The sequence below is a fragment of the Petaurus breviceps genome, unplaced genomic scaffold, assembly GCF_028583685.1.
Source record: "Petaurus breviceps papuanus isolate PSGF00001 unplaced genomic scaffold, PetGlider_PUasm1.0 90808, whole genome shotgun sequence".
In the NCBI taxonomy this organism is placed as follows: domain Eukaryota; kingdom Metazoa; phylum Chordata; class Mammalia; order Diprotodontia; family Petauridae; genus Petaurus; species Petaurus breviceps.
The window spans coordinates 4,159,761-4,174,678 of NW_027187349.1; the positions used below are offsets into that span (position 1 = coordinate 4,159,761).

The following is a 14,918-nucleotide window of genomic DNA, read 5'->3' on the forward strand; positions in this document are numbered from 1 at the left end:
AGGCATTGCAGGAAGCCCAAGGATATCAGAATTCCATGAGATCAGAATCTAGGTGCTAAGGTTGCATTAGGAAGCATGGACTCAGAAAAAGAGAGAAAGAAAAAGAAAACTGCAGGAAGGAGGTGTTGATGGCAGTGGAGCAGCCAGAGGGCATGGGGTAGATCACTGGACTCTAAATGTTAATGTGGCAACCTATAGGCATCATATTCAGGCTTTGGAGACTAGAGAAGAAAGGAACCTAGGAAAATTACTTCCCTTGCAGGGATCTGGCAAACCAGTACCAGAAATGCCTTATTGGATACCTATGTGAAATACATGAAAAGATTATAAAATTGGCAAAAAGTAGAGGAGTGAAATACCATAACTATTCTCATGCTACATTTGGAGAAAGCCAGAAAGGTTAAATAAGTGGTAGCATGAAATATGGAACCATGTCAATATAAAGAACTCAACCTAGGTCTCTCCTAGAGCTATGATTATTAGAGAATAAAGGGGAGGGGTTTTGCCCCAGGGTATAGGCATGGAAGGAGACAGGCTTTCAAGCTTCCTTACCATTAGTCATTCTCAAGCTTGGAATCAGGATCTTCTGCAGGCCCTAGGTTGCATATGCTTCTGCAGGTTTCTCTAGACAACAAAGTACCCATTTCTGGCACATATGTACTTCATGCTGGGACTGTCTGGGTACCTTTGCCCCAGGTGAAATTTTAGCTCATTAAGTACTGGTATTACCACTTCCATTCTAGTGTCTCTATTCCAACCCCAAGGAAAATACCATGCTAATTACTTCTTTTAAATTGTTTATAATATTATATTAATATAATAATATTACATTAGTATAATATTACATGTTAAAACAATTTTTTAAACATTTTCAAAAGTTTTGAGTTCCAAATTCTATTCCTCCCTCTGTCCCCTCCCCCCTCCCTGAGATGATAAGAAATCCAATATAATTTATACATGTCATGCCTATTACTTCTTTTGTATTCCTTACAACATCTAAACACAATTTCAAGCATAAAACAGGTGCTTCGTGATTAACTGATTTCCTGCTTACTACATGAGCATTCCACTTTTCTCAGATTGCTTAGTTTATTTATTTTTAATGCAAATAATGTAATACTCAGAATAGGTGATTTAGAAATTTGAGTAATTGAGGAATACCATATGATATCTTTGGGAATGCTTTTGAATCTGAAGAGAGAAGTTATGCATAGAATAATATGAGGATTCAAGAGAGCTAAATGACAAATTCTTTGAGGTCAAATGGTATCTCTGTAACACCCTGTCATTGTCCAGTCTTATTACTGACAAGGGATATAGAGTGCCATCAATCGAAGGAAGAAATATTACCATTTATTGACAACTAGCAATTTTTTGGACGGATTAATATAATTTGGTCAAACATGGTATAGAGTGTTTTATAACAATATCAGCAATGACACATCTATAAGAAGTAATGGGGAGAGAAGAAATTAATTGGAACTCATTTCCCAATGGTCAAGTAAGACCAGAAGAAAGAAATTGGGAAATTTAGGGAGATCAAGTTTGAGGTTTCATTGTACACAATGAAGAGAGGAATATTTTTTGACATGAGTTTTACTAAGAAAAAACAAGAAAACATTGTATTTTTGGACCCACAATTTTTGAGAGAATGTGAAGAACTTGGAGAGGATTCAAAGAAGAGATATAAAGATGATTAAAGACATGAAATGTAAGCCCAATGAGAAACAGATAAAAGGAACTGACATTACTTACCTTGGAAAAAAGGAAATGTTAATAACAACTTCTAGTACTTGAAAAAAATTATATTACAAATAGTGTATAGCCATTCTCCATCTCCATTGAGGAGGTCTTAAACCGCAATATGAAAGATTTGTTTTAATGCAAGGAAAAATTTCCTGACATGATTTTGAAACATTGGAATGATTACCAAAGGAAACTGTAGAATCTCCCTTTGAAATTCCTTAGAATTGAATAGACTTTGATGTCTTTTGGACGGCTCAGGTAAGGCCCTGCCAAAAGGTAGAGAGAAAAAAATGAACTTTGGACATGCTTCCTAAAGCCTTTAAATCTGTTATATAAAACATAAGCATGGGAAACTCCTGCTTATGGGGGGTTTCCAAAATGCTAGAGTGGAAAGAGGCTTGTTATAAGCCATGAATACCTAGGTACAAAGGATTGTGGTGGAAGGCTTCCCTTATCAGCCTTTATCCCTTACCTCTCCTTTTTCACCTTCGTGAGAAAACAGCACCTGAGACTCACCGAACTCTTTAGATTGTTGGGGACCAAGCACACTCCCAAAGATGAATTTGGGACTCAGAATATCCATTAGGGAATTAAGCAGGAATTAAAAAGAATTTTGAACACTGTCAGATAGAGACTTATGGCAGGAGAGCAAGGTTCAATGTGGGTTTAGAAATGTCTGTGGGTTTTACTTAGCTGGTTGACGCTTTTTGTGTTTTAAAGAAACTTGAATGCTCCTCTCTTTGGGAGGGAAATAGGCCCTGGATACTGACAGACCTCCTCTCATTATGAAGAGAAAATGTCACTGAAAGTTTTTGAGAAGGGCTCTTTGTTGCTCAGTCTTGTCTGACACTTCGTGACTCCATTTTGGGGATTTTCTTGGCAAAGACACTTGAGTAGTTTGCCATTTCCCTCTCCAGGAGAAGAAGGTCATTTTATAGATGAGGAAACTGAGGCAAACAGAGTGAAGTAACTTGCCCAGGGTCACACAGCTAGTAAGTGTCTGAGGTGGGATTTGAACCCAAGAAGATGAGTCTTCTAACTCCAGGCCTGACACTCTATCCACTGCACCACCTAGTTGTCCCTGTGAAGGGCTTGCCACCTTGGAATAACTGAAACTTCAAACTTGGGCTCTAAATTTAGAGATGGTGAAGAGCCCACTATTCCTTTTATGCAGAAGAGATAAGAGATTCTACTGAAGCCAAAAGCTGGAAAGTAAATAACCTCACTGATGCATAGGTTTGACCATATCATTCTAGTTCAAAATATTCCATGGCTTCACACAGCTAATAAGAAAAAATATAAACTTCTTACCTTGGCATTTGAAGCCTTCCAATCCAACATGGCTCCACTGTACTTTTCAATCCATTTTTGCTCCATATTTCTTCATACTCTATGTTCTAATCAAATAGTCTGCTATTAGAATAAAAAAAATAATAAACTTCCTGAACCCCAAAGGGGAATGAAAGGATAAAGAAAGGGGGAAAAAACCCTATAAACTAAGAGAGTGTCCATCAACTGAGGAATGGAAGAATTAAAGTATGGTATATGAATGTAATGGAATATTATTGTGTGATAAGGAATCACAAAAAGAGATGATTTCGGAGAATCCTGGGGAGGACTAACAAGGAGTGAAGAACTAAGAGAAAAACTGATATAATGACAACAATGTAAAGAAAAACTATTTTGAAAGTCTTAAGATCTCTGATCAAAGATAGTACCAACCAAGTCTCCAGAGGACCTATGATGAAGTGTATTACCCACCTCCAATCAAAGACATGATACACTCAAGGCACTAGCTAGGGAGATAAGTGAGGGAGGGGTAGGTAGGTCGGTCAAGGTTTGAGTTAGCTGCATAATGATGAGATTAAGGGTGGGGAGGGGCATCTTGTTCCATGAGTTGAAATCAGGCAGAACAGCAGATGCAGAATGGAGTGATCCTAAAAAAACTATTGTATCTAAAACCATGAAGAGCTACTACTTACACTAATGGGAACTTTAAAACTCCTGGGTGTGTAGGAGCTTGGTCAAATTTATGAATACAAATTTTCTGAAAATTTAGTTTACATAATAAGGAACCTTTGTGAATATTACTATAACAAGTGACATCATTTGATTCATGGTTGGGGAAGTTGATCTTTAACAGGCATGTATTGTTAAAGGCAAGGTGTTGTCAACATCAGAGCATGAAACTACTCAAAATTTTATTTGGCCATTAACAATCTTTTACTTGAACACTTTGATATCTGTCCACTGGACTCAGATGGTTCTGAAGGAGAAAGTGAGGCTGGTGACTTTGCACAGCTCTGCCTCACTCTAATCAAATTCAATTGCAAGTCATGTCATCATCTCCCTGATGTCATGATCCTCATGGGGAATGAAGGACAAACCACACAACTGAATACCAAGAAGAATGACAGAAAATGTTGGGTTTTTTTGTTTGTTTGTTTTTGCTTTTTGGAGGGGCAATTAGTGTTAAGTGACTTACCCAAAGTCACACGGCTAATAATTGTGTCAAGTGTCTGAGGCTGGATTTGAACTCAGGTCCTCCTGACTCCGGGCCAGTGCTCTGTTCACTGAGCCACCTAGCCGCCCCCTAGAAAATGTTGTTGTTAAGTTGTTTTTCCAGTCATGTCTGGATCTTTGTGACCCCATTTGGGGTTTTCTTGGCAGAGATGCTGGAGTGACTTGCCTTTTCCCTTTCCAGGTAATTTTACAGATGAGGAAACTGAGGCAAACGGGGTTAAGTGTCTTCTGAGGCAAATATGGTTAAGTTACTTACCCAGGGTCACACAGCTAATAAGTGTCTGAGGCCATATTTGAACTCAGGAAGATGAGTCTTCCTAACTCCAGGTCAGGCACTCTCTCCACTGTGCCATCTAGTTGCCCCTTATGACAGAAAATACTAAGTTACAAATAATTTCTCAGACTTTGTCTTGTCTTGATCCACTTAATAACCTAGAGGCAAGAGGAGCCCACTAAAAATTTTGTGGTTGTTCTGTTATGTCTGACTTGCGACTCTATTTGGGGTTTTCTTGGTGAAGATACTAGAGTGGTTTGCCATTTCCTTCTCCAGTTCATTTTACTTATGAGGAAACTGAGTCAAACAGGGTTAAGTGACTTGCCCAGGGTCATACAGCTAATAAGTATCTCAGGTCACATTTGAACTCAGTTCTTCCTGAGTCCAGTCCTGGCACTCTATCCACTGAGCCACTTAGCTACCCAATCTCTAAATTAAAAAGGTCTTAAAGTGAAGAGATCTTAGGTCATCATCAGAATTCCCAGACATAAGTAATCTGATTTTTGCTTGAATACTTCTAGCAATGGGGAATTTACTACTGCACAAGTTAGCCCCCCCCCCAAAAAAAAATTGCAGCTGGTCATTTACTGACTTTGCATCTGAAATTAAGAATGGAATCAGCTGACCTCTGTCAAGAATTACCAAAGCAGAAATGGGCATCCAGCATGCTTTTGCCTTTAGGATCTTTTGCTTGTGATTTTTGCTCCAATGTGTATCTTCCTGTACAGCCTGGCATCTCTCATTCTTTTGCCTTTAGGATCTTTTGCTCCAATGTGTATCTTCCCGTGCAGCCTGGCATCTCTCATTCTTAAATCCAATCCTTCAAAAATCAGGAACAGGTGATCGGCTGCTAACTCCTTCAGCCAGTACAACCCCAGGGATATGAGATCTTGTGGTCTAAAGGCCAGTGATTCATTTCTTCCCTCAGTATTTATTGAGTGCCTATTTACTATGAATAAGAGTACTTGAATTGGTCTAGTTATTCTGGAGAACAGTTTGAAGCTGTACTCCAGAAATCACTAAACTATGCATCCCCTTTGACCCAAAGATAGCACTCTTAGGCTTATACCCAGGGCATTGTGCAAGGTGCTAGAATAGAAAAGAAACAGATGAATGGATCCCTAAACTCCAGGAACTTCTAATCTATTTAGGAAAACAAAACTAACACCCGTGGAACAATGAGAATCTGAAGTAGTGTATAATGAAGTGACCGAGTGAGTGGTAAAGATAGCAAATAGACCTTCAGAAATAAGACAGGGGTAGGGAGGCTAGAAGAGTGGGGGAAAACTCATGTAGGAGTTTTTAGAAAGTGAACTATATTCTAAAGGTAAGTTTTGGAGAAACAGAGCACTTAGCTTTACTATTCATTTTGGCCCTGAGTCATGTCTTATGTCACATTATTACTTAACTAGTCTATTTAGATTGTTTGGAGCAGCTAAGTGATAAAGTAGATAGAGTTCCGGGTCTGGAGTCAGGGAGACCTGAATTCAAAGTTGGCCCCTGACACTTACTAGTTGTGAGACCCTGGGCAAGTCACTTAACACTGTTTGCCTCAGTTTCTTCATCTATAAAGTGAACTGGAAAAGAAAATAACACACCGGGTGACTAGGTGGCACAGTGAATAGAGCACCGGCCCTCGAGTCAGGAGGAACTGAGTTCAAATCTGACCTCTGACACTTGACACACTAGCCATGTGACTTTGGGCAAGTCACTTGACTCCAATTGCCCTCCAAAAAAAAAAGAAAGAAAATAGCAAACCTCTTCAGGATCTTTGTCAAGAAAACTCCAAATGGAGTCATGGAGAGATGATTCAACAGCAAAAATACAGATTGTTGGCTTCTGGAGGGAACAGTGTTTCCATCAATAACCAGTACAGAATTCTGCCTGTAATACTAAAGACTTGGATAAATTCCAGACCTTACACCCATCAGAATGACAAAGATGACCCCCCCCCCCAAAAAAGGAAGGTGATAGTTGGTGGAAGGGCTATAGGAAGACAGGCACATTGATGCACTATGCATTGGTCTAGTTATTCTGGAGAATAATTTGGAACTGTACTCTAAAAGTCACTAAATTGTAAATGCCCATTGAACCAATGATGCTGCTCCTAGGTTTAGAGAGGCTGTGTCTAGGACTAGTAATCTGCCCTTGTCAGAGCATATTTTGAATATTGTGTTCAGTTCTGGATACCACATTTTAGATAGGACAATAACAAACTTGAGAGTATTTTGATGAAGGCAACCAGGATTATGACATGTGAGAAGCATCTGATGCTGTTTAGCTGGGAGGAAGGAGGGTTAGAAAGAATCATCTTCAAATTTTTGAAGGGATTGTCATGCAAATGGAGAGTAGACATTCTGTTTGTCTCCAAAAGGCAAACTAGAAGCAAAGGCAGGAAGTTAAAAGAGGCGAATTTAAACTTGATGGCCACAAGACAGGGCCAAGTCTTCTTTCCATCTGGTTTCTTTATCGTTCCACCCAATTCTGCAGAGACAGAAAGAAGTAGAGTACACAAATCTTAATCTGCTCCTGACCAGATTAGATACATCTTCTCTCCAGCACACACAGAGTAGAACAACACAACAGAAAAACTTCTGAACAATTAGGACTGAGCAAAAGCAGAATGAGTTACCTGGGGAGGGGATAGGTTCTCTCTCACTGGAGGCCCTCAAGCAAAGGCTGGATTGCCATTTATTGGGTATGATATAGAAAGGATTTGGTTCAGGTATGGCTTGGACTAGGTAGCCCCTAAGAGCCTTACCAGATCCTAAGATTCTATGATTCTGGGTTAAAATCAGTCCATTCACTAGGATGGCTTTCAAAAGACTAAAATCATCTCTTTGTTGGAATAAGACATTAGAATGGGATTTCAATAACAATTCTTAATTATTTCAATAACTTATCCATTTCTCCTTGGTCCTTCCTCCTGACAAAGATTTTTGTAGATTTCTATTCTTCATTTTTTGTATCGATGGGCACAAAAAGATTATGTCCAATGGGATGGAAAAGATAGCACTCTTTTTTGTTTAGACATACCATCTATGCTTAAATGAGAAGGAAAGTTGTTGGGGGTTTTTTTTCCCCTCATTCCAGTTCCTTCTCTTTCCTCCTGATCAAATTCCACATATAAGGTGTGCCTTTATTTTTGAGACAAAATGCCTGTATTTCTTTTATTACTTGTGGATAGAGTACTGGGCCTGGAGTCAGGGAGATCTGAAGCCTACATGACCCAGGGCAAGTAACTGAATCTCTGTCTCAGCTCCTCAACTGTAAAATGGGAATAATAATAGTTCCTGCCTCACAGGGTAGGAAAGTGCTTGACACAGAAAAGGCAATTAATAAATGTTTGTTGCCTCCCTTCCTTCTTAGTTCTATCAACCACAGACAACTCTTCATATAATATAAGCACTCTCGTTTACAGTTACCCAGGTATTCTATGTACTGGCCTTTTGAATATCTTCCTGTTTAAACAAAACCAACTTCTGATGGAGGATTTAAAGAAATGTATTGCTATTGAACATTCTGTTAGGGAATTTGACAGGGAAAGAAAAGGTAGTCTCATTGAAATTATAAAAGCTTCATTGGGAAAGGATCTTCAGACCATAGGTTAATGTAAAATGTTGGTCTGTACAAGGATTCCATTTCTTGTAACTACGTATTGCCCTAGATAATGGTGAGCTGATACCTTGTAAAGAGTCAGGGAAGAAGATGAGAAATTTCAGCCTGCTTTGTACTCTGGACACTTATACGCAAAGGTGCAAGCATGCCCCTCTACCATGTTAGGGGTCACTGTTAATCCATATCCCCACCCCCATCTCCCTTAAGAATTCTTGATTTGAAAATAGACCACTTCCTTTCCTCCTAAATTTAGTTTCACCCCCTTTTGTTCAGGCACACTATTTTTAACATTAAAGGAAAAAAAAAGCTTTTCTTCTTTGTCATGTCTCAAGGTCTCCTGCTGTTCATTGAAGCTTTTATTTGCACCCTTCACTGTGCAATATAGTAGGATGCCTGAAAGGGGCAATCTGTTTCCTGATGGAGAGTAAGAAGACATGGAACAGAGACAATACAGGAAAGACTAGTTTGGAGAAACTCTGGCTCAGAAAAAAATTCTGACTACTAAACAAGAATTGATCCTAAACGTTCTAGTGTGGATTAATTAGGTGTGGTAACTCATTTGCTATTCTAGGATTTCATTTTATTTCACAAGAAAGAGCTTTCCTGTATGCAATGTAAAAAAAAAAATTTTAAAGAGGTACTGGATCTGGGTTTGTCTCTAGTTCTGGAGAGTTGTGGTTGTTTTAACTGTTCTTTTCTATTGTGTTTGCTCTGTCCTTCTTTGTGTGAGCTGGAGTGAAAATGAATCAAACACCCTCTGGTCATGAGCAGATTGGGATGTTTGGACTCACTCTTTCTACTTCTGCAGAGCTGGGCGGAGCAGCAAAGCAGCCAGCTGGAGGGAAGAACAGCCCTGTCTTGTGAAGCCTTTGTCCTTCAGCAAACATGCACAGATTTGGAGATGGATGGGAAAGGCCATGAAAACCACGGGAAAGGCGAGAAAACAAATTTAAGTCAAGTACTTCACCATGTTCAGTAAGTGAAAGGATGAGAAAACAAGCCCCCAAACTCCTCAGTATCTGTGATTGGTAAAGCATTAAGATAAGGAAAACAAATCCCCATCACAATTTATCATGTCACAGGCTGTGAGTCATTCCATGTCAGGGTTAGGCTGAATTTTGGGGGCATGTTTTTCACATTCTGTCAGAATGCCAACCTTGTTCAAGTGCTATGGTGGTAGACATTAATAATTAGCTTTTATTTGATGCTTTCATGTTTACAAAGCATTTTCCTCACAACTCTGGGAAGTTGGTAAAGTGTAACTGTCACCCCCATTTTACTAAGACTGTAAGAGGTTAAGTAACTTACTTGTGATCACACAGTAAGTGGAAGGGGCAGGATTTGATTCTGCAGTTTTCAGACTCTAAATCCAGTATCCTGTCCAATCCAGAACACTCTTCCTATCCTTTCCCAGCGTTCCTTAAAAACTTTTGTGTCAAGTACTCTTTCGGTAGACTGAAGTCCATGGACCACTTTTCAGAACAATATTTTAAATTAATTGATTATTTTTAATTGGTCATTTTGATTTTTTTCTCTAAAATTTTTAAAAATTTGTTTAATTTTTAATTTATGGAAGAAAACAATTCCATAATATAGTATAATAGAAAAGATGATTATCATGGAACTGCAAATCACTTATGTACAACTTACTAGTCCTTTTAAATATATAATAAAGTTATCATGTAAATTTCTTTTCCTTTTTTGTTCCTCTCCCTCCCACCCTAGAGATGGCGCTACCATTAGACACAAATAGGTATATATGTATATATGTAAAATTATTCTATATATAGTCTATATTATATCAGTTCTTTCTTTGGATGAAGATATAATTTTTCTCATATGTCCTTTTAGTTAATTTTAATTAATAACTTAATGATTGATTGAAATGTGAAATTTCAAGTACAGGTTGTGAAAATAAAGATGTAATGTTTTTTCCCATTCTAGTTCACAGATTTCCTGGTCTGTAGGCCTCTAGGTTAAAAACTATTCCTTTACATGAAAAATATTGTTGCTGGATGACCTCATAACAACCAGAGGCTATCTGTCCAAGATTTCTGTGGCTTTTTAGGAAAACAGGAAGAGTTTAGTGTAGTAAATATAACTAACTTTGAATATATGAGCACCAAAATGAGAGTTTCATAGCCTGGAATCACTGAGAAAAGAATGCTAAGAACTGAAATGGATTCTTAATATTGTAGCATCTTAATCCAGTCTTTAGAACTCATTTCAGTATGAAGCATCTTTATTAGAATCACAGAAAAGAATTTATGAGATTAGTTAATATTTCTCCACCCCCATTTTACAGATGACTACAATAAGGCTCAGTAAGAGTAAGTAACAGTGTCACATAGCCAGGAGATGGGAGAGCCAGGACTAGAGTACTGATGTTAGGCCAACGGTCTTTCCACTGTACTACTTGCATCATATATATATATATATATATATATATACTATATTTTATATACTATTATAATATACTAGTATATTATATTATAATATAATAGTATATAATATATACTATTGCATCATATATATATATATATACTACTTGCATCAGTCATATCAGTCCCTATTTTGGGGACAGAGTAATGGGAAGAGATTGAACTGAAAATGGTGGATTGATCTCTTAACGGTGTCATGAATTCAGTAATCATATTTAATTGAAGATAAAATAAAGATTGTCCATTACTAGGTTCCCTTGAATATATTCTTGTTGTTGTTCAGTCATTTTTCAGTTGTGATGGACTCTTTGAGACCCCATCAGGGGTTTTCTTGGCAAAAATACTGGAGTGGTTTGTCATTTCCTTTTCCAGTTCACTTTACAGATTTTACTCGCCTGAGTAGATATATGCACTTAATAAAGTTAATTATATAAATAAAGGTAGATGTTCAGTTGTGTATCTGACTCTTCGGGACCCTGTAGACAGTTGGACCAGACTGTCAGTGGGGTTTTCTTTGCAAAGATACTGGAGTGAATGGTTTGCTAGTTTCTTCTCCAGTGGATTAAGGCAAACAAAGCTTAAGTGACTTGCCCAGGATCACACAACTAGTATCTGAAGTTGAATTTGATCTCAGATCTTCCTGATTGGAGGGTCAATGCTCTATCCACTGAACCACCTAACAGCCTCCTTATTTGTGTCTACAATGAATTTAGATAGGAAGTAGATTATAGTGATGATAACATAGTACCTGAGGTCATGTAGTGGATTTAATGATATTGATGCTAGCTGTATAACAATGGCCAAGTCATTTAGCCATTCACCTATAAAAAGTGAATAACAGCATTTATAAAACTTACCTCACAGGATTGTGAAAAAAAAACCCTTCAAGTGCTAGATAAAAGGGAGCTGTAATTACTGTTCAGGGGAACACAGTATATGGGATATGTCAAGGAAGCAGAGTATTGTTATTACCTTTTTGACTACAGGCAGTTACATAAGCTTCTGGGCCTGTTTGCTCACTCTCAGGCTCTCTACAGCTCTAAATCCTATATTTAATCCTTTATTGGTCTTTATCCCATCCCCCAAACATTAAAATATTAGATTAATTCAAGATTCAAAGGGTTAAATGATCATAATTCAGTATAAACTCCTTGCAAAGAGTGGTTGCCAAATAAATATTTCATGATTTGAAGGATAATTATAATAATTATTTTAAAAGTATTGTATTGAGCATTATACATATCTTTTTTATTATAGAGAAAGGGAAGAGAAAATGAGTTCAGGAATTAAGCTAAATATAATTAATTTGAAAAGAAAGGAATACCACAAAAATTCAAATTATTGCACATTATAGAACAAGCTTGACAATCCATCCATTCAAAGAAGAAAAAAGTTTTATTTTTCCTAGCTTTGGTGGAACAAACAAAAACGTGAAGGCACACGTGGCTTTACTTACTAAAATTATTTAGGAAAACCTTATGGAATGTTGTAACATTTGATCTTGTTGGCTGTAGCAAGGTGCTATAGTAGAAAGGGTAATGGTCCCTCAGGTTTCAGTCCTAGCTCTGATACTTATTATTTTATCTGTCATAAGCAAGTCATTTAACTTCTCATCTGTAAAATGAGAACAGTAGAACACTTTGGATTCTACCTACCTCACAAAGTTGTTGAAACTGAAAACCTTAAAAGGAAGTATAAATGAGTTATTATCCTTATCATGGAATTAAAAAAATAATTTAGTGACCCTCGTACAGATCAGAAAAATCATTATTACAAAAATCATTTTTTTGCCTTATTCTGGATTGGAAATAAATTAAAAATTTTAGTCAATTTTTTAATCCATGCTTTTTACAAGATCTTTTTGTTTTCCATATGAAATCATAGATTAACAGTGATTCTTAATAAAATGAATTTACCTAAATTTTGTGAATGCCATTTTAGGAATATAGTTCAACTAATAAATCAAGGCAGGAAATAGAAAAGTATATTCTGCAACTACAGGGAAAAGTGTGGTAGACTTTCAATGTTGAATAGTTAATTGCACATCTGGGAAAATGTTGATGGTTCAAATCTAATCTCATTATACTCTATCACAAGAATTGTCTTAATGAGATTTGCCTAAAAGGTGTGTCCTGCAGTTTCTGTAGGAATTTTGTAGGAATAAGTACACTTGAGTCTTAATGCAGTTAAGTTATCCACCTCCTTAAAAGAGGTGATAGATTCAGCATACAGATGGAGACATTCCTTTTTGAACATGGTCGAGGAGGGAATGTGCTTTGTTTGATCATGCATATTTGTTACAAAGGATTTTTTTTCTTTTTTTTTTCCAGTAGGGTGCGTTGTGGGAGGGAGAGAAAAGATATTTGTTAATTAAAAAAAAAAAACAGGTTGAAAAAAGAGGAAATCTTCCTCAACACCTTTGCCGAGGTCCAAGGTGCAGAATATTGTGTGATATATGAGTATGTATTTATTTGACAAATGCATGTATATACACACGTCTACATGTATGTATGTGTGTAGTGTGTGTGCATATATACACTTCCATATAACTATACATTGAATTAGATTTTTTTAAATGTTGATCGGTTTTTGCTGACTTTTTCCTCTTTAAAAAAAAATCTGAGTAGGTAGAGATGGAAGGGTGGAATTTTAGCGAAACAAAAGAAATTAAAAAAAGTTTTTCAGAGGTACAGAATTTCCACAAACCAGAAACTGAGAAAATGCCGTTGTTAAAAAAAAAAATGCATTAAGTGTAAAGTTTCTGCAAAATGCTCGGAAATCGTTTTGGGTAATCTTATCTTTATGCTCTGGACCGAACTGTTTCTATAGCTCATTAATTGATCCAGTGTTTTTTTTTAATTGGGCCCTTTACTTGATTCATTCAATGATCTCGGGTGGTGGCACACATTTTTAATTGCCCCGAGTATCAGTTTAAAATAGTTTCTCAAAAACCCCGCTTTTGAGCAGATGTGTGCAGATGACTTCAGCCGAACCAGCTCCGCCCTTGCTGGCCTCACACACAGCTGGGGGCGCCTGGGTGATGTAGACTTCACTTTCCCTGCCTGTAAATTGGGGGGAATCTGCCATCTGTAGGTGTGATGAGGAGTAAATTGCTAAGATCTGCAAAGCCTTGAAACTTCTCAAGGCACAAACATTACTTAACTACCGTGGCAAGGTCGACCCTTACTTTCTTTCAAGTGTTTGCCTCTAAAATAATATCTTATTTAGGAAATGTGGTGATAATATCGTGGACGAGCTCCCCTTCGATGGCATTCCACCATTCCTGAGACATAATGATCTGATCTGGGCAATCAGAAGTCTAAATAAATCCCCCGCTGCATTCAGGCTTGCATCACCTCCTTCCTCTCTCGTAGATTACAGAAAGTAACCGGGATCGCACAGCAGGGGCCCGGGAAAGCCTTGCCACCCGGATCCGAGCTCTCAGTGACACCTGGCACGCTTTCCTAGCATCCTCCGCAGCGGGTGCTGCTGTTAGCTCCCGGGCCCCCAACTCACCTCTTCACAACGAACTAAGGGCTCTGGTGGAAATAATTGGAAGAAGAATAAACCCCCCCCCCCCAACTCCCTCCCCCTCCACTCCCCGCCGCGTGCCTCCTTCCCTTTGCCCCTCCCTTCCCCGGTCGTCTTCTCCGCCCCGTGGAATTCCAGAGCCCGCAGCAGCCGTCCGCGTCGCCGCCCTCGGGAGGCTTGTCCCTCGACGCTCGCCGTAGCCGGGCTCTCTCTCGCCTGGTCGCCGTTTCCAAGATGGCCGCGGCGCGGACGCTCCCGGGCCGAAGGGCTCCCGCCGCCGGATAAAGGCGGAGACGGCGTCCAGCAAGCCTCCCGGCCCCCGTGCTTCCTCCAGTCTCAGCGCAGCTGCAGCCTTACTTTCGCTGTCGCCATGCCGGGCTCGGTGCACGGATGAGAGAGGCAGTCGCCGTCGCCGAGCTGGTCCCCCCTCCCGCCGGAGCTGCTGCCGCCGACGCCGTCACCGCCATGGAGGAGCCGCCGCCGCCACCGGAGCTGCCGCTGCAGCTGGAGCTGGAGGGCTGCCAGGTGGCGAGGTAAGGACTGCGGCGGGAGGACTCTGCCGGCGCCTCCAGTCCCAGCACGGGTTCTGGCTGAAGGATACGGGGGGCGGGGGCAGCTGCAGCTGTTGATTCCCGCCAGGTAACTGGGGGGTGGGGGCTCCCCCCAGCCTCTCAGCGGGGGGAATGGGGGGTCGCCCCACTCTGCTCAGGTGCTGCACGTTAGGGGGGCTCAGCAAATGCAGCCGACTCGTCCCGCATTCACTGGGGGGAGCGGGCGTTCCGGCG

The 14,918-nt window shown here is 39.4% G+C and overlaps 1 protein-coding gene across 12 annotated transcripts in view; it reads left to right on the top strand.

Moving 5' to 3' along the window:
* The window catches only part of MAP3K4 (mitogen-activated protein kinase kinase kinase 4), a 207,796-nt gene that overhangs the window by 40,494 nt on the left and 152,384 nt on the right, over window positions 1–14,918 (top strand). For 10 of the 12 annotated variants that reach the window (XM_069070389.1, XM_069070373.1, XM_069070379.1 and 7 more), the window contains exon 2: window positions 8,970–9,136. The exons of 1 other annotated variant lie outside the window; for it this stretch is intronic. In XM_069070389.1, the coding sequence (XP_068926490.1) occupies window positions 8,970–9,136 (167 nt within the window). Of the gene's footprint in view, window positions 1–8,969; window positions 9,137–14,279; window positions 14,667–14,918 lie in introns of those variants that run through there. One more of the 12 variants, XM_069070378.1, reaches the window with a different exon arrangement.